Source organism: Hevea brasiliensis, chromosome 8 (genome assembly GCF_030052815.1).
Source record: "Hevea brasiliensis isolate MT/VB/25A 57/8 chromosome 8, ASM3005281v1, whole genome shotgun sequence".
Classification (NCBI taxonomy): Eukaryota; Viridiplantae; Streptophyta; class Magnoliopsida; order Malpighiales; family Euphorbiaceae; genus Hevea; species Hevea brasiliensis.
In genome coordinates, this window is record NC_079500.1 from 101,364,556 (window position 1) to 101,391,531 (window position 26,976).

At 34.8% G+C, this 26,976-nt stretch overlaps 2 protein-coding genes and 1 pseudogene across 10 annotated transcripts; 1 reads left to right on the forward strand and 2 right to left on the reverse strand.

The window, feature by feature from the left end:
* Positions 1-5,954: 5,954 nt before the first annotated feature.
* LOC110657643 (protein ENHANCED DISEASE RESISTANCE 4) lies at positions 5,955-11,525 on the reverse strand. 9 transcript variants are annotated; one of them, XM_021814948.2, is made up of 4 exons: positions 11,147-11,525; positions 9,779-10,027; positions 6,888-8,786; positions 5,955-6,774 (listed from the first exon to the last, which is right to left on the reverse strand). In XM_021814948.2, exons 2-4 carry the CDS (start codon positions 9,897-9,899, stop codon positions 6,716-6,718), a joined length of 2,079 nt encoding a protein of 692 aa, XP_021670640.2. In that variant the 5' UTR covers positions 9,900-10,027; positions 11,147-11,525; the 3' UTR covers positions 5,955-6,715. The 9 variants fall into 9 exon arrangements, with proteins under 9 accessions (XP_021670640.2, XP_021670637.2, XP_021670638.2 ...); XM_021814945.2 differs by lacking the exon at positions 11,147-11,525 and adding exons at positions 10,817-10,851; positions 10,956-11,110 and having other exon boundaries at positions 5,955-8,786; XM_021814946.2 differs by having other exon boundaries at positions 5,955-8,645; positions 11,147-11,522.
* A 1,231-nt stretch (positions 11,526-12,756) lies between these two features.
* On the reverse strand, positions 12,757-16,077 carry LOC110657642 (protein NETWORKED 4A-like; annotated as a pseudogene).
* Positions 16,078-24,476: 8,399 nt separating this feature from the next.
* LOC110657641 (methylesterase 17) lies at positions 24,477-26,750 on the forward strand. The gene is made up of 4 exons (XM_021814939.2): positions 24,477-25,065; positions 25,162-25,302; positions 25,915-26,049; positions 26,325-26,750. The coding sequence occupies exons 1-4, from the start codon at positions 24,805-24,807 to the stop codon at positions 26,613-26,615; spliced, it is 828 nt and encodes a 275-aa protein (XP_021670631.2). The 5' UTR covers positions 24,477-24,804; the 3' UTR covers positions 26,616-26,750.
* Positions 26,751-26,976: the final 226 nt, after the last annotated feature.

The window sequence follows — 26,976 nt, forward strand, 5'->3', positions numbered from 1 at the left end:
TATTTCTCCATCAAGCTTTTAATGAGAAAGATCGCTTCCATAGTTGAACGACCAGGCATGAAACCAAATTGATTGAGAGAGATAGAAGTATCATGACGTAGTCGATGCTCCACAACTCTCTCCCACAACTTCATAGTATGGCTCATGAGTTTAATTTCCCTATAGTTTAAGCAACTCTGTATGTCTCCCTTATTTTTAAAAATAGGTACTAAAATACTCTTCCTCCATTTATCAGGCATTTTCTTTGAGTTTAGAATCTTATTAAATAATTTAGTTAACCATGCCACTCTCATATCTCCCAAATACTTTCACACTTCAATTGGTATTTCATCGGGTCCACAGGCTTTACCCACTTTCATTCTCTTAAGTGCTTCTTTTACTTCTAAAGATCTAATCCTTCTAGTATAATTCACATTCTTTTCTATTGTTCTATAATCTATATTCACGTTATTACCATTTTGACTATTATTAAAGAGATCATTAAAATAATTTCTCTATTTTTCTTTAATGTCCTCATCTTTCACTAACACTTTTCCTTCTTTATCCTTAATGCACCTAACTTGATTGAGATCTTGACATTTGCTTTCTCTCCTCCTTGCTAATCTATAAATATCTTTCTCCCCTTATTTAGTTTCAAGTTTCTCATATAACTTTTCAAAGGCCTGTGCTTTTGCTTGACTAACTGCCTTTTTTGACTCTTTCTTTGTTATCTTGTACTGTTCATATACCTCATTATTATCACATTTAGGTAATTTCTTATACCATTCCCTTTTTTCTCTTTACTGCCTTTTGTACTTCCTCATTCCACCACCATCTCTCTTTTGAGGGTGGTGCATGTTCTTTAGACTCTCCAAGTACTTTTCCAGCTACTTCTCTAATCTTTGATGCCATCTGTATCCACATATCATTGGCCTCCATATCCAGTTTCCATACTTCGGACTCGAGAAGCTCATTTTTGAACTTCATTTGCTTTACTCCTTTGAACTCCCACCACTTTGTTCGAGCTACACTATTTCTTCTGACCTTACTTAAATTGTTCCTAAACTTGACATCCAAGACTACCAGCCGATGTTGACTTGTTAAAGCCTCTCTTGGAATGACCTTGCAATCCTTGCATAGAGCTCTATTTGTCTTCCTGGTTAAGAGGAAGTCGATTTGACTTCTATGTTGCCCATTTTTGAAAGTCACTAAATATGACTCTCTTTTTATATAGTAGGTATTTGCTAGTATTAGGTCGTATGCCATAGCAAAATCCAGGATGCTTTTTCCCTCTTCATTTCGACTGCCAAAACCAAAACCTCCATAAATATTCTCATAATCTTGTCTATCACTTCTTACGTGTCCATTCAAATCTCCACTAATGAAAACATTCTCTTCATTCGGTATGCTTTGCATTAAATCATCCATATCTTTCCAAAACCTTTGTTTACTCTCACTGTCTAGTCCTATTTATGGGGCATAAGCACTAATTATATTTATTGTTTCTCCTTCTAGTACTAGCTTTACTAGTATAATTCTATCTCCTACTCTTTTCACAGCTATTACTGCATCTTTCAATGTCCTGTCTATGATCATGCCCACTCCGTTCTTATTTCTCTCCTTTCCGGTAAATCACAGTTTGTACCTTGAATTACCCACTTCCTTACTTTTCTCTCCTACCCATTTAGTCTCCTGAATGCAAGCAATATTCACCCTTCTCCTTTCCAAGGTATCCACAAGCTCCATTAATTTTCCTGTAAGTGATCCAACATTCCAAGTACCAATCATGATCCTCCTCCTATCCTGCTCCTTCCTAATTTGTCTCCTTCTATGATATCTTCTATTGTTTTCTATGTCTATCATGTGTTCTATTCCACTATTTATTCTATTATCTGTCCTATGGAATAACTTCTTTACCCATACCCGTCCATGATGTGGGAACCCTTGCTCACTTAACACCACACCCGGGCGCCGACATGGCGCGTCGCTTTCGGTGAATGCCCTACACTCTTGCATATTTCTCACTATACCCGGGCTCCGATGTAGCGCATCGTTAGTAGAGGACGCCCCAACGTTTATATCATTTGAATCCATATCATAGGGTGTGACGAAATTTTTATGCTGGTTGTCACCTACCGCAACCCTCCTCCTTTATCCGGGCTTGGGACTGGCTAAGCGCAAACTACTTAGGCGGAGTTATTTAAATTTAATATTATATTAAAATTTTATAAGTTTTATTTAAATTACAAATTTAAATTTCAATAAAATGCAAGGCAATAGGTGACAATTGATGCATCTCTCTTTCATCTTCTTAAGCAGCAGGCATCAACATGAATCTGGTAGTGAACTGCCTGCCACATGGCCTACTACATGTCATTTTTTTAAGGAAAGAAAAATTATTATTTATTTTTTTTTCTATTTTAGCACAGCTAATATTTTAACTCTGCCTAAGTAGTTTGCGCTTAGCAGGTCCCAAACCCGGATAAAGGAGGATGGTTGCGGTAGGTGACAACCGGCATAAAAATTTCGTCACACCTTATGATATGGATTCAAATGATATAAACGTTGGGGCGTCCTCTACTAACGACGCTCTACATCGGAGCCCGGGTATAGTGAGAAATATGTAAGGGTGTAGGGCGTTCACCGAAAGTGACGCGCCATGCCGGCGCCTGGGTGTGGTGTTAAGTGAGCAAGGGTTTCTACATCATGGACGGGTGTGGGTAAAGAAGTTAGCCCATAGGACAGATAGTAGAATAGATAGTGGAATAAAACACAAGATAGACATAGAAAACAATAGAAGATATCATAGAAGGAGACAAATTAGGAAGGAGCAGGATAGGAGGAGGATCAGGATTGGTACTTGGAATGTTGGATCACTTACAGGAAAATTAATGGAGCTTGTGGATACCTTGGAAAGGAGAAGGGTGAATATTGCTTGCATTCAGGAGACTAAATGGGTAGGAGAGAAAAGTAAGGAAGTGGGTAATTCAAGGTACAAACTGTGGTTTACCAGAAATGAGAGAAACAAGAATGGAGTGGGCATAATCATAGACAAGACATTGAAAGACGCAGTAAGAGCTGTGAAAAGAGTAGGAGATAGAATTATATTAGTAAAGCTAGTACTAAAAGGAGAAACAATAAATATAGTTAGTACTTATGCCCCACAAATAGGACTAGACAATGAGAGTAAATAAAAGTTTTGGGAAGATATGAATGATTTAATGCAAAGCATACCGAATGAAGAGAATGTTTTCATTGGTGGAGATTTGAATGGATATGTAGGAAGTGATAGACAAGGTTATAAGTATGTTCATAGAGGTTTTGGTTTTGGCAGTCGAAATGAAGAGGGAAAAAGCATCCTGAATTTTGCTATGGCATACGACCTAATATTAGCAAATACCTACTTTATAAAAAGAGAGTCACATTTAGTGACTTTCAAAAGTGGGCAACATAGAAGCCAAATCAACTTCCTCTTAACCAAGAAGATAAATAGAGCTCTATGCAAGGATTGCAAGGTTATTCCAGACGAGGCTTTAACAAGTCAACATCGGTTGCTGGTCTTGGATGTCAAGTTTAGGAACAATTCAAGTAAGGTCAGAAGAAATAGTGTAGCTTAAACAAAGTGGTGGGAGTTCAAAGGAGTAAAGCAAGTGAAGTTCAAAAATGAGCTTCTCGAGTCCGAAGTATGGAAGCTGGGTGTGGAAGCCAATGATATGTGGATACAGATGGCATCAAAGATTAGAGAAGTAGCTAGAAAAGTACTTGGAGAGTCCAAAAGACATGGACCACCCTCAAAAGAGAGATGGTGGTAGAATGAGAAAGTACAAAAGGCAGTGAAGAGAAAAAAAAAATGGTATAAGAAATTACCTAAATGTGATAATAATGAGGCATATGAGCAGTACAAGATAGCAAAGAAAGAGGCAAAAAAGGCAATTAGTCAAGCAAGAGCACAGGCCTTTGAAAGTTATATGAGAAACTTAGAACTAAAGAAAGGGAGAAAGATATTTATAAGGAGAGAAAAGAAATGTCAAGATCTTAATCAAGTTAGGTTCATTAAGGATAAAGAAGAAAAAGTGTTGGTGAAAGATGAGGACATTAAAGAAAGATGGAGAAATTATTTTAATGATCTCTTTAATAATAGTCAAAATGGTAATAGCGTGAATATAGACTATAGAATAATAGAAAAGAATTTGAATTATACTAGAAGGATTAGATCTTTAGAAGTAAAGGAAGCACTTCAGAGAATGAAAGTGGGTAAAGCCTGTGGACCCAATGAAATACCAATTGAAGTGTGAAAGTGTTTAGGAGATATGGGAGTAGCATGGTTAACTAAATTATTTAATAAGATTCTAAACTCAAAGAAAATGCCTGATGAATGGAGGAGAAGTATTTTAGTACCTATTTTTAAAAATAAGGGAGACATACAGAGTTGCTCAAACTATAGGGGAATTAAACTCATGAGTCATACTATGAAATTGTGGGAGAGAGTTGTGGAGCATCGACTACGTTATGATACTTCTATCACTCCCAATCAATTTGGTTTCATGCCCGGTCGTTCAACTATGGAAGCGATTTTTCTCATTAGAAACTTGATAGAGAAATATAGAGATGTGAAGAAAGATCTACATATGATTTTTATTAATTTGGAGAAGACTTACGATAGTGTTCCAAGAGATGTCTTATGGAATGTGTTAGAACAAAAGAGGGTATCTATTAGGTACATACAAGTGTTGAAAGATATGTATGAAGGAGCAACTACTATTGTGCACACAGTGGGAGGAAACACAAGAGATTTTTCGATCTCAATTGGATTACACCAAGGATCAGCCATAAGCCCTTACATTTTTATATTAGTTTTAGATGAATTGACAAAACATATACAAGAGAGTATTCCTTAGTGCATGATATTTGCGGATGATATTGTTCTGATAGATGAGACACGAAAAGGAGTCAATAGAAAGCTAGAGCTTTGGAGAAGTACTCTAGAGTCAAAGGGTTTTAAATTAAGTAGAACGAAGACAGAATACATGCATTGCAAGTTCAGTGAAGGCCAAACTGGTGATAGGGAAGGAGTTAGTTTGAATGGAGTGGTATTGTCCCAAAGTAATCACTTTAAATATCTAGGCTCAGTCCTTCAAGTAGATGAGGGATGTGAGGAGGATGTTAGTCATAGGATTAAAGCCGGATAGTTGAAGTGGAGACGTGCCACGGGAGTTTTATATAATCGTAAGATTCCCAATAAGTTGAAAGGAAAATTTTACTGTACAGCTATACGTTCGGCTATGTTATATGGTAGTGAGTATTGAGTACTGAAAGAGTCGTATGCGTCTAAGATAAGAGTTGTAGAGATGATAATATTAAGGTGGATGAGTGGCCATACTAGACTAGATAAAGTCCGTAATGAGAGTATTAGAGAAAAGGTAGGAGTGGTGCCAATTGAAGATAAGTTGAGGGAAGGGAGATTGAGGTGGTTTAGTCATGTGAAGCGTAGACATACGGAGGCTCTAGTTAGACAAGTAGAGCATATTAGGTTAGAGGATAGAAAGAAAAAAAAGGGTAGACCTAAATTGACTTGGAGGAGAGTAGTACAACATGACCTAGAAGCATTACACATTTCTGAAGATTTAATCCAAAATCGTTTAGAGTGTAGAAAGCGAATCCATATAGCAGACTCTAAATTTTTGGGATAAAGGCTTAGTTGAGTTGAGTTGTAGCACACCTAATATTTTATGCTATTATTTTAAAAATATATTAATTAATTTTTATACTATTATTTGTTTACTCTTTAATTTGTTTAGTATTTTTTTTATGTTAGTTTGAATTTTATTTAATTTTTGTGATTTAAAAAATACAATTATATTCTATTTAAATTAATAAAAGTAAAAAAATAAAAATAAGAACGAAAAATAAAAGAATTCTACAATGGAATGAAAATTAAAAAAAAATAAGGAAAAAAAAAGTTAAGAAAACTAGTATAAGGAAAATAGTATGCGGAATTCATATTCATATTCATATTCAATAATACTCTATACAAATAAACAAATCATAATCATAGTGGAAACATCTGCTAGTTTCTACAACTAAAAATATATACTCCAGACTCTCAGGGCCTCTCTCACCTGGATTTTAAAAGAAAAAGCAATCTCTTCAAGTGTAAGCTTTAGTAATTATGATACCATGGATTTGGTTGGAGGGCAATACAAACCACCAGTTCATAAGAATTATCTCTCAGTTCCTCTACATTTCTGGATGGTATGAGGTTGTCGCTGGAACAGATGGTCTCCAACCATACATCATTTCGCTCGGTGAGTAATAACCCATTAGTCTCTGAAGTGGTGGGCCTCTTCCTCTTCCTCCTGCTGCTGGCAGCTCCTCAATTTCTGAGGATACTTTCTTTGATTTGGACGTACTAGAAGAAGGGCCTGCTGATTCATATGTTTGCACAGGATACTTACCTTTGTTTCGAGCCTCATTCAGAGCAAACTTCCTTCTGTCTTCAATATTCTCGAGTGAAACATGTGGCACATTTCTTTGAACATCATTGCTGTGGATAGCATGAAATGGTTTCAGGGAAATAGAATTCCTATCAGTGGAACAGCTTTTGCAGAAGGAGCGTCCACAATCATCAGAACACGACACACAATCCGCACAGGGACCACTGACATGAGATGTGGAAGTGAAGTTTCCCTGATGAATAGCATCGCTACACTCGTCAGCCTCACTTGGTGGAGGTGCTTCAGCACTTGGCATACATGGGATTAGATGAGTTCTGTCTTGAAGTGAAAACTTGAGTACCTTTGAACAAGCACCACATTTTAGCTGATGGCACCTCCTTTTAAAGAGGAGAAAATCTACAGGCAGCTGGAGCTGTTTCAAGCAACAATAACAAGTTATGAAAGGGGCTGCACCTGCAATGGGCATGACGCGTCGCTTAGCCAAGTGATGTTTCTCCCTTGAGTACCTCTTCACCTCGTTATTTCTATACCTCTGTTCATCAGACTTTGTTCCTCGACTATGTATAGGAAACTGAGACTCCACATGCCATTGAGGACTCGAGGGACAAGAGCCATAGGAATTGTAAAGGCCGAGATGAGAGTGTACCCTACCAAACCCTTTATTGTGACGAAGGCCAGGTCGAGGAAATTGTGCTGTGCACTGCCACTCTTGGGGACTGCAGCAGAAGGAATGATCAACTTGGTGTCTACTGGTTGTTGCCTCTGCTGAGAAAGGCATTCGTGATCGTGAGTGTTTCTTCAGTTGAGACCAATTACTATCCTCTCTGAGTTTTCCAGGAAATCTAGGATAGATTAAGTTATGGAAACCTTCCTCCTGTAAGACCTCACGACCATAGTTCATGCGAAAATAATCATCTTTCCAAGTGACTCCATTTGTTTTGTCATTTAGAGATGTTTTATTAAGTTGATCCTGCAACTCATGATAAACCATTCTTAACAGTTTCATCTTCTCCTGCTCAGCGTACAGAGGCTTGTCTTGTGCAGGAAAGCTTGAATTATAATAGAACTCATTGTGATTGGAAGGACTGCCACTTTCATATCCAGCAAGGGAGTCCCCTCCATGAAAAGACGGCTGAGACAGATATTCATGTCTCGCTAATCTTCTCCAGTTTCTACCTGAATGGCCAAGTCGTGTGGGCTCCAGCAATTCATCCCGATCCAACTTGCTAGATTTCATGGCATAACGTGTCCTCTCAGGCAGAATTGATGCAGAATTCCTGAAATGATGATGTGTTTCACGATTGCTGTTGATTAGGAATCTTTCCCTTCTGGGCCTCACATCAGAAGCAGCAGACCTATAAGCATGTTTAGATGAATGCTTGTGTCGATCAGGCAATTGATCATCAGTTCCTTCATAAGAAGAGACACCATCATCATAATAAGCACGCGAGCTTCTGGTTGTGGGGGATTTGGACAAATCTATAAGAGAATCACTAAGCTCAGAGCTGGGGGTGAAAAAATCTGTGTTTTCAAATGCATCTGTAGACATTACACAGTCGGAGCCGTGGTTAGCGCTTTCCTGAGGCTGCTCTAGAAGTTCATTAGGTGAAGATAAAAAGACATCAAATGAAATGCTTTCTTTTGCTGGCTGTTGGGCAGTGGCAATTGAAGTACTTCCCTTTATATCAACCGGCTCCCCATGGCTTGATCTTCTCATAGAAGAATCACTCTCATTGTTAGCATCTGCTTCTGTTTCAACCTTTCGCTTTGCTGCTAGTAGTAAGCTTTCATCATTAACATCAACTTCTGAATTTGTTCCTGATAATGGAGACTTGGGCAGCTTACCATTTTCAAGATGAGAAGGTTCATTTGATGAACAATCTTCATTAGAAACTCCATGCTGCTCAATATTGCAAGCCGTAGATTCATTTTGATGACTGCCATTGTTTTGGTCCTCATCTGATAAGTTAACAACTTTGTCTTGCTCATTGTCACAAATCCCAGATTCATTTTTATCACTCCCACTTTTTTGGCCAGCATTTGATAAGTTTTCGTCTTCAAGCTGCTCACTATCAAAATCCTCATATCCATTTTGATTGCTTACATTGTTTCCATCTTCATTTGGTAAGTACAGGCCTGTGAGCTTGTCACCGTTGCAATAGCTGGATTCGATTTGATCCCTCCCATTATTTTGGTTTGAAGAGCATTCCCCTACAGAATGAAAAACAATTTCATGACTTAAGCTGCTATGTTCCTTTTTATCAGAAACATGATCCAATTTATCCATCTCTGAAGCATCGGTTTCAGGTAATCCAGATGTTGTGCTTTTGGCATTCTCTTTTTGAGCTTTTGCTGCGCAAGGCACATGATTAATTAAACTGATTAACAAATAGCAATTGCGATAGAACACAGAGAGCTGAACAGAATCCTATTCTAGGCAGTGCATATAGTTGTATAACAGGAAAAATAATAGCATTGTACCATTACATAAGTTGTAAGGATGGTTCATCATAGGTAAGGTTCAAGGCAACAAGGAGTTGGCCATTATTCGAATATCCAATTTTCTGTTTAACCAACTGTTATAACAAGCAAGCAAATCTAAAGTACACATACAAATCGTACAATTACACAATATAGAAAATATAAGAAAAATAATACAGAACGTGATTCAACCGTAAGGTCTATGTCCACGGGCAACATAAAAGAAAAAGTTCCACTGTGATGATGAAAAGAGTAAGATACAATCACTCAGAACTCTCAAAAACCTAACCCCAGTATGTTTCCCGAATATCTCACAACTCTATCACAAAGCAAAGGGTGAAAAAAGAGTAAGATACAATCACTCAGAACTCTAAAAAACCTAACCCCAGTATGTTTCCCGAATATCTCACAACTCTATCACAAAGCAAAGGGTGAAATATTATAATATTTATACTGGTCCATACCGCAGGGCGTTGCTCTTGCACCCCCAAGGAGATCAACGGTGGGCTTTGGGCAGATATAACTTTTTATCCTACTCGGTTTGTAGCGCAAAACTTTTGGGTTATATCATAATACGGATCCATGGAAAATATATCCAAAATTCAAGCCACAAAAATAACACCAACCAATCTTTGGCAGAGTAGTCACATTTCTCAACTTTATGTTAGTTGAGAATTTAATGGAAAAAGTTCACAAGAGACTTACTCATGTAACAATCCCTTTCAATTGTAGAATTCCTAAGATAAACACCATTTCAGCTGGTCTTTACTTAATAATAGACAATATTTGCTTCTTAGCATCTATAATTAAATTTTTATGAAGAATTTGCCATGATATATAGCGAAAACTTACAAGATTATTACCTCGGAGGCGTGTGCCACAGCCACCACACTTATAGACAAGAACACCTGGCGACTCAGGAAGGATATTCAGACATCTAGGACATCTAACCAATCGAATCTGCGCACTTGCACCACTGACCATTTTCCTCCAAATATATAAATGTAATCAATCGAAGTGTTGGCTTTTGCCTGTAATTCTGATATTGCTAGATACCAAATAGGTTCAACCTTGAACTTTGACCGTATTGTTGGAGTATGAGACTAAACCATCTGCAACCAGAAAAATACGTAGGCACACATTAGATATATTGCATAATTGTGGGAGTAAATTGAGCAAAACAAGTTCTAGAAATGGTTTAACAACAAAAGGTAAGTTCTACAAAATACTTCAACGAGGTAAGTTGTGTAATTTCACTAATTTCCATGACCATTAACTTCTCTATATGATGCCTAAACAAAATAAAACTTCAAATTGCTTTCATTTATAATGTTTTCGCGGAAGTCATTTTACATCAAAACCCATTCTTATGCAATACCAGAATAAGAAATGATAGATGAAGCAGTTAAGGCTGCCGCCATTTCTTACTAGATCCTGCTCAGCTACACAACTAGATATGAGAAACATCCCATTAACATAAGAGCCAAGACACTTGTGGAACCAGAGCTAGTCTGGCCTGTTTGTCTGTCAAAAATAAGACATGGAAGGACAAATGTGAAATGTGCATCGAACAACAAGACAAAGAATACATTAAAAAAAAAAGGCGTCATTTGGCTAAATATTTAGATGTACAACTTGAGCTAAAAAGAAGCAAGTTAATTACTGCAGGAATAGTCAACTTTAAGCAGCAGAAGGATATAAAGACAAGTAAGATAAGGAAGAAGAAGAACTACAAGTTAAGAACTTAGCTTAAAGATGCTAAAATTTTTGGCCCTACTATTACAGAACGGAAATGGACACGGATCCGCTCATGGGATATAGAATATATAATATAAGCAAGCAAGAAAACAAGAAACAAGAGAACAAGCACAACATATATTTTATTATTATGGATTGATTACCAGCAAATAAACACAAAAAGAGGGGAATAAGAAGCCTGCATAAACATGAAATCCAAAGCAAGAATAAGTACAGAAAGAAAAGGAATGTAAAGAGGGTCAATTAGATCGGATCAAATCTATCATAAAAAGACCCAAATACCCTTTTACTTATTCTTCAATCTGAGAATTCAGAGGAGTCGAGAGAGAAGCTAGAATTTAAGAGATGAATGATATGCAATGCAGATTATGGAGAATTTTGAAAATGCAAAAGAAGGGAAGCGTATATAAAAGAGAGAGAGAGAGAGAGGGAGAGAGAGAGAGAGAGAGAAATGAAGGGAAATAGCAAAGAACCTGAGGTAGAAATTAATGAAGAGAAAAATAGAGGAAATGAAAATTCTTTTCGTGACGGCAAAGTTCAGTCAGGCCATCTCTTTTTCTTTCTTCTTTTAATGTCTGATCGGTCTGCTCTGCTCAGCTCCTTTTTATTTCAGACCGACAAAGATTGAAATCAAACCTTATATTTTCTCTCCTTGAAGGCTTTTCCTCAAGTTAAAGAAGACTAAAGACCATAAAGGTCCGTCCAGTCAACTCCGGACCATGGAAAGACAAAACAAACAAAACCCACTGTTAGTTATTCGGCTGTCAACAGACAGGAAGCTAAGGGATGTAAGTGAGAGAAGGGATCAGGGTTGTTGGGGGAGGCAAACACGACATGGAAGAGTATTGAAGTCGGCGCAGGACACTATTTAAAGCTCCTTCCCCCACGTCTGCTTGCGTGTTTGTTTGTAATTGGAGGAGTTTACAGTTTCCCTTGCACGACCGTTATTTTGATGCTTCTTTCATTTCTTGTTTTTATTTAAAAGTATATTTTATTTATTTATTTATTTCTCAGAGTCAATATATTACAAATGAAAGAAAATATTTCTTAAAATATTTATAAATATAAAAAGATAAAAATTTTTACCTACTGATAAAAATTCTTGACCTTCCATTAGTCGGTTACTATAATTAGAGACTGTTCTCTACACATAACGGAGGGGAGAAAAAAATAAAAAAAAAAACAAATATATATATATATATATATATATATATATATATATATATCTAATCCACTCACTCATATTTTATTTAATTTAAATCAATTTTTTATTTAATTTAAATCAATTTAATAATTGAAATATCAAGTTGAATTTTAACTTTTTATATTTAAAACCTTCAAATATTTTTTTTAAAATCTTCCTTTCCTTCCAAACAATAAAAATTATAAATATTTAAAAATTATGAAAAAATTTTAATTTGAATAACTTTATTTTATAAAATTTTACTTCACCGCTTTTGAAACTGGCTTTTTTTTTTTAAAGGTGCAATTAAAGCTTAATTTTTTTTCCTTAAAAAAATTCAATTTTTTATTTTTATTTATAGAATTGGAAGTTCAATGCTGGGGCATCTCCGTTGGCATTATTAGATAATTTAAAATTAAACCTTTTATTATTAAGCTTATTACTCCAAATTACAGTGGAGATTTGTCAAAGCCCTGGATTCAAAGGATACTTGATCTACCTGCTATGGAATCAAATTTCCTTTATGCCATTATGAATGGTCATATCTGCACATGATAAAGCATTCTCATTCATGGAATTCATCTGCAGTATGTAAGTCCGAATTCTCTTATTGGTCATACTCTCATATTGATAAAATATGGAGCAGATGATGCAGCATATAGACATGCCCTGTCCCTTGATCCATTGACTGCCATTAATTGGTTAGATATGAATGAATAAATAATTACGCTTGGTCTAATTTATCATTAATTTAACATCTTTTTGTAAAGATAAGAACAGACACAGCAAAGATGAGAAAAAGCTTCAACTTTCTTCTCATGCCATTTCATAAGTTGAATAGATGATTGTATTCATCGCCAAGATTCAAAATATAGTGAATAATAGGAATTTCAAGATTAGTTATCATCAAATATCTAGATTGATAATGAGCCAAAAATACCATCCCAAAACTTTCCAGCAAAGAACAAAGCTTCACAACAAGCAATTGTTTTCATACACATACAAAACATGTAAATGACCTATAGAAACCTTACTAAAACAATGATAGAATTAGGATACCTTAGGAAGCCATGACTGCATGCCGCTTCTGCTGAATAAAAGCTACACAAAGCTCTTTATACCCACTCCTGTAATGATCCAAGGAGAAACACAGCTGCCTTATTGCTTCCCTTTTCTCTTCAGCACCAGCAGAAAGCTCACCTCTCTGCTTGTCCACTTCCTTTTCTAGCTCCACCACTCTCGATCTTAACGGATCTACTACTTTTTGCACAATTTCAGACCTAGCAATGAGTTCCAAAATTTCCATCTGCATGCGCCGGAGGTGCTCGTCCATTTGCCCAATTTGATTGTCTTGTGAACTCAAATCTGCTGTAAGTGTATTTACCTTGGCATTCAGCCCATCTTTCTCTGCCACAAGCATATCATACTTGAATTTAAGACAGTCAAGGTTTTTATTCAAAATTTCTACGTCCACTTCTGTCAACAAGTTCTACCTTCAACTGACTGATCTCTGTTTGCAACCCGATCCCTTGGGTGTCGTGTAAAAGTTGCAATTCCATTTTCTCTGTTTCACATTGCCTCAATTTATCTTCCATGGATTTGCCTTGTAATTCCAGTTCTCTGAGCCTCACCTCCAACAAGCTCTCTCTCTGTGACAAATTAGATATAACTGCAGATGTGATTTCTCAATCAAGAAACTCTTCTCGGCATTAAGCAGTGCAAGTTTTAATGCTTTGACCTTATCATCACGATCAGATAAATCATTTTTGCACTGGACAATCCTCTCCTGTAAGCCTAAAACCTGATTGCTCTCTGAATCAAGCTTGGCCTTCAACATGATTTTTCTTCTTGAGCCAATTTCAGCTGACCTTGCAATTCATGCATATCATCAGATGTTTGTTTTTGCAGTACCATTACTCTCGCTCTCTCTTCTTCAATATCAGCCTCCCTCATGTTGACATCTATATCTGCTTAAGCTGAGCCTGCAAAGTTTCTGCTAGTATCATAAAATGTTCACTCTTTGCAACCTCGTTTTTCAACTCAGTAACTTTCTCTTTTGAGAGGTGCAATTTTAGCTTTAAAACTCTCAACTCTTCCTCGTATCTGACAACCTTAATCCGCATTTCTTCATAATTTTCATTTCTTTTGCGTTCAACATACCATCTCCATTTTCTTCCACATCCACCTTGAACTTCTTTTCCATGCTAGAAAGAGCAGTCCCTAACTCAAGAGTCTTGTAGTGCAGGCCCTTATGATGATCAGTGTTCATGGGGAGGTTGTAGTAGGCATTGCCTGAGGAGTTGAAAGATTCTGATTCAGAGTCTGATAATGATAATGACGATGATGAGTCAGAGCCACCCTTCGATGAAATATCAGAACTGGCACCACCAGAGCTCACAGACGCAACACGGTCAGTCTTGAATAAACCAAGCTTTTGTGCAGGAGTAAGCATTGGTGTGTCAAGGGCATTGTCAACACCCTTCATTTGGAACTCTGTTGGTATACTCTTGTATAATTCCGCATTCAAACCGTCATAGCGCTCGGCCAATGATCGATATAAACAATAGAATTCCTCAATTTCATCAATCAAATCTGGTCTAGTCTGTTTACACAATTCAGCTTTCTTTGCTAGAGAAGCACTGTCCTGTTCAATCATTTTCAGCACTAGGTTGACACCCTGGCCCATCCCTGTGATCAATAAATTCATTATTATTAACTTAACACTAAATCAGTGTATAAAGTGATGAGATTTAAACAAGAATACAAGACGCAGAATCATTAAAAAATGGATTTTCATATCCAGAATAATCCCTTCCATTGTAATTAGTTCAAGCATTGACAGAGAGACTAGAATGCAGCTGTTATCTTTTGAGATTTTCTTCGGGTCTTTATGAGTGATAAAATAGAGGACTATTTGCAGACATATTAGTCAAGTGGAGTTATAAAACCTAGACCAAACGAAATTTGATATCTAAAACGACAGGATAGGACAAGGATCTTAAGTAATTGAAACAGACTAGTGAACTGACTTGTGTATAGAAAAAAGGCAGACAAGATCTATTGGATGAACTTGAGCAGCGCTTCGGTGATAGCAATGGACCGATGTTGTACCAGATCAAGAGTGAGACTAATTCCTGCAAAGAAATATGCCTGCTATGGTGTATTTTACGAAGCTCAAGAGACTATGGGATGAGCGAAGTTTCTTAATGCCAATTTCATTTTCTATAACTCAAGTATATTCTACAGATAATCCTCATCTACTTTCATTAAATTGTTAGAAAAGAAATCAGCAGGAAATGTCAAAACGTAGGAGCGCAAATGCTATATTGTGAAAGCCCGATCCCAGATCAAGTACAAAAAAGATAACTAGACCAATAAAAAGAATCTAAAGTCCAAGTTGCTAGCTCAATCAAACAATAAAATCATTTCTGTGTCAACTTTACTATTATTAGTCATAATCAAAAGCTCCTGGTTTTAGCTATCAAAAAATGCACCCATCCAAATTACATACTTTTTCTTCTCTCTATTCACCACTTGCAATTTTTGTTGATTTTGAATGGGAAGCGAACAATTACAGCCAAACACCAAGGGATCAACACTTGAGTATCCCAATTCCCAATTGTTTCAAACAAAAAAGCCCAAGAGCTAACAGGAAATCCACACACAAACATTTGAACGATGAACATGGAACAACAGTTGAATAGAGCTTAACAATATTATGAAAAGCAAAAACTGGGAAATTATTCATACATATCCTGGAATAAAATTAGAGGAGAGGAAAGAAGCAACTCACTGACCTGAGAAATCAGATGAAGTTGACAGAGGGAGGGACTAAAATTGGACTCTAGAGGGAAAAAATGAAAAGAGGGTTTGGTTTGGGGATCCTGATTTGTCAAATTATTAGATCAAAACTCAAAAAGATGGTTTTTTTTTTTTTTTTTTCCTTTTTTTTCCCCTCTCTGGAGAGTGGAGACAATGAGAAAAGTATGAGAGAGGGAACAGAGAGACCAGCCTACCTCCCTGTTTTCATGGGCAGAGTAACCAGATTTGCGGCCTTTTTCATTTCTGAATTTTGACTGTATTCACCGAAATGCCCTCTGTTTCAAGTTCTAAATTTAGCCATCCTTATCCAGTGCAGATTTTATGCCTGGAACAATGATCGCCGGAAGCCACATGTCCAGATCCCAAGAGCTGGTGGGGGGTGGTGGTGATGGTGGTGGTGATGGTGGTGGTGGTTAGCCAACACTAGTCCTCCTCTGTATTAAGAATCTGGATGGGTTTAGCTCATAGTATATGCTTTCTAATTGATTTTGTATAAAATTTAATATAAAATTTTAAGTTAATAATTATTAAATTTATTTTTATATTAAAGCAAGTCTATATTAAATGCAAAATTTGCAAGGCTGATAAAAATATATTTTGATTAAGGGTTGTTTGGTAAATTAAAGAAAGCCAATAATATTGGACAATTTGAAATATGTTGGAAATTTAGGTCATTACGTGGGGGTCAATTTCTTTTTTTTTTTTTCATTTATTTTTATCCTTTGATGGTCCACTAATAGGCAAAAACAACATTCTCATAATACTATATTCAGGGTGGACCCACGCGCATAGCCAGGGGCCTTGGCCCCCCTAATTTTTTTAATTTTTTTAAATTGATATGATAATTTGTAATTTCATAAAAAAAAATTAAAGTTTTAGTAGTTTTTATATTTAAATTATTAAAAATATTAATTTTAGTGATTAATTTTATTAATATCGCTAAAAATTTTCTCCAAATTTTAAAATAACAATTTTATCAAATTTAATATTTAAAATTAAATTTATCATTAATTATAAAAATAAATTAAAAAATAAAGCTAAAATTTTAATTTTTTAGCATAAAAATTTATATTTACTTATTTTATTCATATAAAATTACAATTTTTAGTTATTATTTATTATAATAATTTTAAATTATTATTTAAAAAATAATAAATGTAAAATTATTTTTATGCTCACTTAAACTCTTAAAACTTAATTTTAGTGTAACAGCTCGGCTCACTGGCTAGTATTGTCTGCTTTGGCCTAGCCCATACCAGGCCTCACGGATTTGTCCTTTGGGCTTTTACACCCAAAAACGAGCTAACCAGTGTTCTAAGACCACCCAATTTAAGTCTAGGATCTCTCCCATGCTTTGCACGATGTGGAATTTGCCTAAGGGACCTTTCTCTTTTGGGCTTTTACACCCAAAAGCGCGCTAACCAGTGTTCCAAAACTACCTAATTTAAGTCCAGGATCTCTCTCGTGCTTTGCCGATGTGGTATTTGTCTAAGGGACCTTTCTCCCCCCCTTTTTGGCACTCAGCGTCCTCGCTGAGGTTTGCCCCACCATCGCCCAAGAGGTCATGCGGAGTGCTCTGATACCAACTGTAACGGCTCGACTCACTGGATAGTATTGTCCGCTTTGGCCCAGCCCATACCAGGCCTCACGGATTTGTCCTTTGGGCTTTTACACCCAAAAGCGCGCTAACCAGTGTTCCAAGACCACCCAATTTAAGTCCAGGATCTCTCCCATGCTTTGTCGATGTGAGATTTGCCTAAGGGACTTTTCTCCCCCCCTTTTGGGACTCAGCATCCTTACTGAGGTTTGCCCCACCATCGCCCAAGAGGCCACGCGGAGTGCTCTGATACTAACTGTAACAGCTCGGCTCACTGGCTAGTAGTGTCGGCTTTGGCCCAGCCCATACCAGGCCTCACGGATTTGTCCTTTGGGCTTTTACACCTAAAAGCGCACTAACCGGCCCACTAGTGATATTGTCCGCTCTAGGCCGAAGCCCTCACGGTTTTAAAACACGTCACTAGAGGTTATGAACCACCAACTTATAAACCCAGCATCTCTCCCGTGTTTTGCCGATGTGGGATTTGCCTAGGGTGTTACAATCCACCCCCCTTATGGGACTCAGCGTCCTCGCTGAGGTTTGCCCTACCATTGTTCAAGGTTGCACGCGGAGCGGCTCTGATACCACAAATGTAACGGCCCGGCCCACTAGTGATATTGTCCGCTCTGAGCCGAAGCCCTCATGATTTTAAAACGCGTCATTAGGGGTTACGAGCCACCAACTTATAAACCCAACATCTCTCCCGTGTTTTGCCGATGTGGGATTTGCCTAGGGTGTTACAAAACTGATAATGAACATACAAGAATATTTAAATTTTATCTTCCCTCAATGTTCATTCTTGCGTTTGCCCCTATATATATATATATATATATATATATATATATATATAGAGAGAGAGAGAGAGAGAGAGAGAGAGAGAGAGTGAGTGGTGGTCCGCCACACTAGGGCCAAGGGGGGCACTGGGTCCCATTGAAATTTTTAAATCTCTTAGAGATATATTAGTAATTTGATTAAATTAAGATAGGAATATCATCTTTTTTTATGTCCTAAACTTGGATAAGCTGATACTCATTATTTTACATTACTAACGTATAGTTGGTAGACTAAACAACTCATTTTCGAGTTCAGAGGTAATCATAGGTTATTTTATCTTTTGTTTATTTTATTTACAATCATCTATAAGGAAAAAAAAAAGTTTTTATTCTTTTAGAGGGACAAGGTTTTTAACTTCTTGTCATTGTAATTGTATCCTCAATTATATTTTTTCTTAATCAGGAGAAAAAGAACAACATATATTATAATTATAATTGGAACAAAAGTATAATTGTAAAAATAAAATCTCTTTTTTTTTTAAGAAAACAAAAAAGTCTATACTTATACAACAAAGCGTGTGATAGGAGATTAACCGTATATTTCTTATATTTTAATATACAAAATAAAATTGATATTAAATTTATATTTTTATATTGTTAATTATAAAATTGAATTGTCAAAGTAAAATTAATCATTAATCTTATTAGTTACATGAAAAATCCCATTCATAATAGAATAGGAGATAAATTACTAAATGATTATTTGATGAATTGCATTGAAAGAGATATATTTACAAGCATTGACAATAAAGTTATTATGATTAATTGAATTTCAATTAATAAAAATAAATGATAATCATTGTAATTTACTTATAATATCTCATTAACTTTTTATTAAAAATTATATTTTCAACTTATGTTTATTTTATATATGTTATTTTTATAAATTACATATTTTCGTTAGATCTCCTTAGATTAATTCCTGCTTTCGTCATCACACACACACACATGCACACACGCGCGCACACACACATACACACAAACACACGCAGAGACAAGCTAGAGACTCCAAAAGGGTCGAGCTAACAGATTCCATATTTGTGAATAGCTTAAGTGTTTATCTCACAGTTGGATATTCAAACACAATCATGTTATTTTCCAAAGCATCAAAAAATACTAATATAACAAAAGGTTTTTTTTTCAACAAGTAATCTTAGAGCACTAGATAAATAGTTATTTATTATTATAAAATTTTTATAATAATTAAAAATAAATTATTACTGCTTGAAAGTTGAGTTTACATACATGTTTTTTTAAAATAAGGTAATTAAAGGTAATAAGTATCAAAATTTTTCAAACCCATTAATTTATTGAGTTAAAAAAGTGAAATTTTTTATTCATTTATAAAAATTTCCTCTCAAATAAACATATTTTTTGAAAAATACATATCTTATTTAAAAACTCCCTCCAAAAACTTAGTGTTAATATATATCAACTTCCATGAAACTATTGTCCATTTAGTATTGAGTTTTAGCATGAAAAAAATATTTTAAGACTTTGTTTGTTTCGTAAAAAAAATATTTTTTTGAAAACAGTTTTCACATCTTTTAGTATTTAGAGCACTTAGTAAAATTGGTTAACGAAAAATATTCTCTTGATAAAAAAATATAAATAATTTTTAAGAAAAATGACTTTCTCTTTTCATTAGTAAAAATATTTGTAAATTAATAAAAATTTGTTAAAATTTGTTTATATAAGACTGAGTTTATTCTTTCTTTTATCTCATTGTAAAATGAGATAACGTTCTAAAATACTAGTTGTTAGAAATAGTTAGTAATATGAAAAGTTGTCCCATATCGAAAGAGTTATGTCTATTCATTAAAATGTGTCAAAAGAAACTGTTTATTACTAGCTGTATCTATTTTAAGAAATATAAGTAAATAAATATAATTATTCCAAGAGATACGAAGTGAACTATTGTACTGTTTTTTTAAGGTGCAAGTGAACAGATATAATTGTTTTAATAGACACAAAGTGAACTGTTGTATCTGTTTGAAAATGTGCAAATGCTTTATAAATAGTAGTTTTGAATAGAAATCTATTAATTCTTTCTCTTCTATCTCTTCTTTTCACTTCTACTTGCAATCAATATTATTATTCTTTAATTTGTTCTTGGGACAATTCTAGAATTGTCTAGAATTCTGTTTTAGCTTTATTATCCTGGATGAATATGCTCAAACTACTCGGTAGTGACATAATGGGGCATAATTCCCTTAAAGAAAGTTACTATACAATCAAAGTCTATTGTTAATGTTAGTGTTATTTTAGTAATAATCCTAAGGGAAATAAACAATAATGGAGACTTCTTGTACTGGTGTTTCTGATTTTATTTTCAACAAAATTGTCAATTCTGATATCTTCAAACTGGAGTATTTTGATGGAACCAATTTCACTCATTGGAAGGACAAATTACTGTTTTTGTTTACTGAATTGGGTATTGCATATCAACTGAATGATAATGTGCCCAAAATTTTTGAACCATCTGATAGTGAGGCTGTAATAATCACAGCATCTTACAAGAAATGTGAAAAAGATGAAGTTAGCTGCAGAGGATTTATTCTAAATTCTCTTTCTGATAGATTGTATGATTTATTTTGACTTATTAAAACTCCATAAGAAATCTGGCAGGCCTTAGAGAACAAGTATACTTATGAAAAACAAGATACGGACAAATTTCTAAATATGGACAAATTTTTACGTATGAAGTTTTTTGAGTTTCACATATCAGAAAATAAATTTATTCTAAATTAAGTAGATGAATTGCTTGTTTTACTATATAGACCCAAAGATTTGAAAATAGAGGGGGGTTTTGCTTTAAGTCAATCTCATTATATTGATAATATTCTTTCCAAGTATAATCATTTTGGTATTAAAGAAGCTAATACTCCTTTTCATATTTTTAACAAATTAGTTAAAAATTTGAGAAGATCTGTAAATCAATTAGACTATGCTAGTGCAATTGGTAGTTTGATGTATACTATGTATTATACTAGGCTAGATATTGCTTTTGCTACTTGTAAATTTTCAAGATATACTCATAATCCTATCACTGATCAATGGAGAGCTGTTGGAAGAGTTCTCGGTTATCTTAAAAGGACAAGTCTTCTGTCTTGTTTTATAATAAGTTTTCTTCAGTGCTTGAGGGTTATAGTGATTTCAGTTGGATAATTAGTATTAATGATAATAAGTCTACATCTAGATATTCACTTTAGGTGGACAAGCTATCTCATGAGTTTCTAAGAAACAGACGTGTATTACTCATTCTACAATAGAATTTGAGTTTATTGCTTTAGCAGCAGCAAGCAAAAAGGTAGAATGGCTAAGAAATTTATTGCTAGATATAAAGTTATGGCCAAAATCGGTGCCTTCAATCTCTTTGCACTATGATAGTGAATCTACTATGTTTAGAGCATTTAGCAAAATTTATAGTGACAAGTCTAGACATATTGCTTTAAGACATGAGTATATTAGCCAATTAATTTCTGATGATATCATTACAGTTGTCTATATCAGATCAAAGAACAATCTTGCTGATCCATTAACCAAAGGGCTTTCAAGGGATGTGACTAGTAGTACTACCTGTGCGATGGGCCTAAAATTTTTCAAATTTGTCACTAATAATGGGAACCTTACCTTTCTTATTCCTTAGCAATTTTAAAGGTTTAAAAGGTAATAACAAGTTATAGTTTGTGACAATTTGCCAGCACTAGAAATTAAGCAGTGCTTAAGAAAAAGAGGTTGAGTATTTATTACTCTTAATAAAGATATTGGATTTGGTTTAGAACTGAGAAGCACATAATTGTGACTTAGTTTAAACTTCACTTATATAAATACAAGAAGTGATGTTGCTTCTATCAAAGTTTGGATAATAAAACTTTGTAAGTGTTTATGAATTCGCACAAGGCCATAATATGGTGCTAAAGCTTATGATGAATGTGTTAAAGAAGTTAATAATATTTATGTGCATGATATTTCTGATCTTGTCAATATAGGAATTATGATTTAATATTTAAATATAAGCAATAATTTCGATGAGATTTTGAAATATTTATACTAATAGTAGGTTTAAGTCAAAAAGCACTTTTTGTATGCATAAATCTTAATTCATGTTGATTGTGTTTATCACTAACTAAGTGGGTGATTGTTAGAAATAATTAATGATATGAAAAGTTGTCCTTATGTCTATTCATTAAAAAACATTAAAAGAAATTGTTCATTACCAGTAGTTGTATTTGTTTTAAGAAGTATAAGTGAACAGATGTAATTATTCTAAGAGATATGAAATGAACTGTTGTATCTATTCTTTTAATATGTGAGTGAACAGATATAATTATTCTAATAGATACAAAGTGAATTATTGTATCTGTTTAAAGAGGTACAAATATTTTATAAATAGTAGTTATCCTGGAGGGATTTGCTCAAACTATCTGACAACAACATAGTGAGAATATAATTTCCTTTGGGAAAGTGACTACATGATCGAAGTCTATTGTTATTGTTGTTGTTATTTTTCTAACACTAGCTAGAAGACCGCATTTTATCACTTAATCAGAATAACGTACGCAGAAATGAGGGAATTAGCTAAGTATGATTACAACTTTGTATTATTTGTTAATTGCGAGAAATAATATCTGGTGTATATATATGCTTGATCATTATTTAAATCTAAAATAAAGGCTTCTTTTATGGTCTCAAGGTCTCTTTTTCCAGACAAGTATTTTAACATAAAAGGTTTGAAAGAAAGGGTGACAAGTGATGTTTGAATTTTATATGAGCTTCAAGATGATCCACATACTTTTCAGTGTATTGGTAGCAAAAAGTTGGCCGCCTAGGGACTCTATTGGATTAACCTCTTTAAAGGATCTCTATCACTGTAACCATTAAAAGCAACTTAAATAATGATCTCACTCAGTGTCTCTCCCTTCTTGACTTGTTGTGAATAAAGGCCTTCCATTAACCTTTTGTGCACATGGTTGGCTTCCATTTGTATATGGCCTACCTTACCTCTTCTTATCGACAACAACTTCAGCTGTGCAAACCCATTTTTCTTGCTTTTCCTGAAAATTAAATTATAACTAGTGGAGGATCAGTCTTCCTTATATGTTGTTGACCTGGAAAACCCAAATCAGTATAATAATGAAAGGTACATTGCTGGACAGCATTGGACATTCTCCTTTTTGTATTGATTAAAAAATTGACTATTGCTCTTCAAAGAACAAAGAGATCATATAATGTCTCTAGGTAGATCCCTCCACTTTTAAATATGAGATTAATTTAGCATTAACAAACAAGTCATTTATTCATTCATCTGTTAATTTACATGATTATGCAGGCCTCTGCTACAAGACGAAATTGTCTAATTGTAAGACACCTTGACCATTTCAAACCAGTTATTAATTTCTCCATTTCTTATCTTATTATAGATAGAAGCACCCAACCTAACATGCATATAGTTGACAATTGTATTATTAAGATGAAGAATACAACCTAGCTTAATTGAGTGGAATGCCTAAAGTCTTCACAATGTGAAACGCAACACCTCACCCCACTTTCAATGGATATTAATTAGTGTCCTTTTTTTTATTTTATTTTTTTTAATTCAGTAAATGCATATATATACATATCCTGATGAAGATGATGACACCCCATTTTCTTCTTCGACTATAATATATTTAACTAGAGCCGGTTTGGTTACAGCTTGATTGTTACTCATCCTTCAAGATTTTGACACAGTTCTCCAATTATTGCCAATGCCAGCTACTCTTTTTACTACTTGCAAATTCATAATCCCTTTTTGTACGTTGTACCTGCTCAAAAGTTTATGTTTAGGAGAGTCTGTGTGACTGTATATGACCCCACAGGTACATATATAGCTAGGTTTTTGCAGCTGAAGCAAGCTGCTAGCTGTTTCTCAATCATATGCAGAGAAAAATATTAACAACCCATGTTCTTGGAGGGTTAAACAAGCAATTCTAAATATCCCATGAGTTAATTTTCTCTGCAAATCTTGAAATTACGACTTTCTGTTGCTTCTGATGTATGTATGTATGGCCTTGTTAATAATTTATTAATAAAAATATGGATATTGTCGGCCTGCAATGCAATGGAATTGTGAATTACCCGACAAATGTACTTTTCAGAGTATTATTCTAATCCACCAAAATAAAAAAAAATACAAAAATTCTTGATCTTGTGTTGAATGATAAATCCCTATTTCGAAAGATACACACGTACGTTATATATATATATATATATATATATATATTAACCACAGGTCTGGATGCCATAGGATATAAGTAGAGTACATCACATGCAATGCTGACCCAAAGTGAGATGCAATTTGTTGCCATGTGGGGGTGATGGAAAATTTTGAACCGTTGATAGTCATTGTAAGATATACAAGTGCACATCATGTGAAAAAATCTCTGCAAGTGTACTGTGTGTAGTGTCTGTACCTTAAAATTCTTAAGGTGGAGTTTAGCCTATACAGACATAACTCAATCTCTCCTTCCTTTAAACTTCCAATAATGATTATAGATAAAGGCAAACATCATTGCTCTCTTTATCACTATAAATGCAAATGCCCAAACTCTCTCCATTAATTGTTTCTATCCTTACCAAGTTGAATTTCCAAAAACTAAGTGATTGATTTTCAGTAGAAAAAAAGGAAGATCAACTGATCGATCGCAAGGGCACATGGGAGAGGAGGCAATTAACATGGGGGAAGACATAGCTTTGTCATCAGAGCCACACTTCGTGCTGGTGCATGGAATTAGTGGAGGGAGCTGGTGCTGGTACAAAATCCGGTGTCTCATGGAGAACTCAGGCTATAAGGTCTCTTGTGTTGACCTCAAAGGTGCAGGCATCGATCAAGCAGATGCCAATTCTATCCTTTCTTTTGATGATTACAATAAGCCTCTCATGGATTTCATGTCTTCCTTGCCTGATAATGAACAGGTCCTTGTCTTCAATTCTCGATGCAATATAGTGTTTTCTCTCATGGTATAGATACGTTGATAGATGATTAATAATTGGCCTCTTCTATCTTGACAGGTGATATTGGTGGGGCATAGCGCTGGAGGGTTAAGCATAACTCAGGCAACTCACAAGTTGGCAAAGAAGATCCGACTAGCAGTGTATTTAGCTGCCACCATGCTCAAGTTGGGTTTCTGGACGCATCAAGATATCCAAGATGTAATTTTCTTTTAGCTGTGTCGATTGAATTTTCCTTCTGATGAGTTAAATTTTGTTTTTAATAATCTTGTTTAATTAATTGAGTTATATATATTCTGGGGTACATTAATCCTATCCTACCTTATAACAGTTGAAGTAATGGAGGTCTTTCTATTCACAGTCAGTTTTGTTCTGTGCTGGTGATGAGAGAGACTTATATGGCTGCCAACTGTCTTCATGAAGTATATTGATGGGTTGTTAGGCATTAGCCATTGGAGTTCACTGTGTATATACGTTACTGGTCCACAAGAAAACAGATTAGAATAGTATATATATATATTCCATGATCGAAATGGAGTGGTTATTGAATATAGCATCAGCACCCACTTCACGTTAGAAGCTAGATTTAATGGTTTTTTTTTTATTCCATGCCAAGGCTATTCTAGATACCAGACGAACATAAAATTTATTCATAGATCGCAGCTTCAATATTAATTTGAATACATATTATGCATATCCATTGTACCTCCTTTGATCGTTTGAGAGGAGAAAGGGAAATTATGAATAAAGGTTAATTAATTGATAAATTAAAGTGATGCTTAATTAGTCCTGTATATATGTGGAAATTGACAGGGAGTTCCTGATCTATCCTCATTTAGTGACGTGTATGAGCTAGGATTTGGATTGGGATATGATCAGCCTCCTACAAGTGCCATCATCAAGAAAGAATTCCAACGCCAAATCATCTATCAAATGAGTCCACAAGAGGTATACATATTGCATATATATACATATACTTGTATATATTATCATCATGCTTAATTATTTTAACTTTTTATTGAAGCTATAGCTAGTGTCAATGATATGACGTGTATGCTCCCCACAACCCTCCCTTCCTTTTTTATGGGGGAAAAAGATTTGCCATGATCTTTATGCCTTTGTTGGGAATCAGACAGTACTCTTTAATTATATAGTCCTTCCATTCCTGTTGCTTTTTTTGTTGATGGCTCCTTTCATCTTTATTATAAACATGATATATGTAGGATTCGACCCTAGCTTCGATGCTTTTGAGGCCAGGACCGATCCTAGCATTACAAGCAGCAAAGTTCAAGGAGGAGGATGAGGATGATAATGGCGTAGATAAGGTGAAACGTGTGTACATAAAGACAACGCATGATCATGTCATCAAACCTCAGCAACAAGAGGCAATGATAAAGAGGTGGCCACCATCTCAGGTTTATGTTTTGGATAGTGATCACAGCCCCTTTTTTTCTTCCCCGTTTGTGCTCTTTGGCTTGCTTGTAAAGGCAGCAGCTTCTGTCGGATACATATAGGAGATGACAGAATCAGAATCCGGTTCTTTGTTGGTGAGTGACTGATTGAATAAAAAGTATATGCATCTACAAAAATGTAACATTATTGATTATTCTTTCTGCCAATATTATTCTGCTAGACATTTGCCCAAGCAATTTTTTTTTTATTTTTAAATTATTATTATTATAATATAAAATTATAGGGTGTTACTTTATTATTTGATTGAATTTTTAAAATTTTTATGCATATTGATGAACTTTAGTTACAGTTTATAAGCGAAAAAAAAATTATACGATAATAAAAGAAATATAGTATAAAAGGGTTGAAGAACATTTTATTTAAATATTATTAACATTTTATTTCAATTCCAATTGATATAAG

Coding starts and splice junctions, on each gene's coding strand:
- LOC110657643 (XM_021814940.2), bottom strand. CDS start 9,899: ATGGTCAGTGGTGCAAGTGCGCAGATTCGATTGGTTAGATGTCCTAGA. Junction 8,787..9,778: donor CTGTGGCACACGCCTCCGAG/GTAATAATCTTG, acceptor TGCCTTGCGCAG/CAAAAGCTCAAAAAGAGAAT.
- LOC110657641 (XM_021814939.2), top strand. CDS start 24,805: ATGGGAGAGGAGGCAATTAACATGGGGGAAGACATAGCTTTGTCATCA. Junction 25,066..25,161: donor CCTTGCCTGATAATGAACAG/GTCCTTGTCTTC, acceptor CTATCTTGACAG/GTGATATTGGTGGGGCATAG. Junction 25,303..25,914: donor CGCATCAAGATATCCAAGAT/GTAATTTTCTTT, acceptor GGAAATTGACAG/GGAGTTCCTGATCTATCCTC.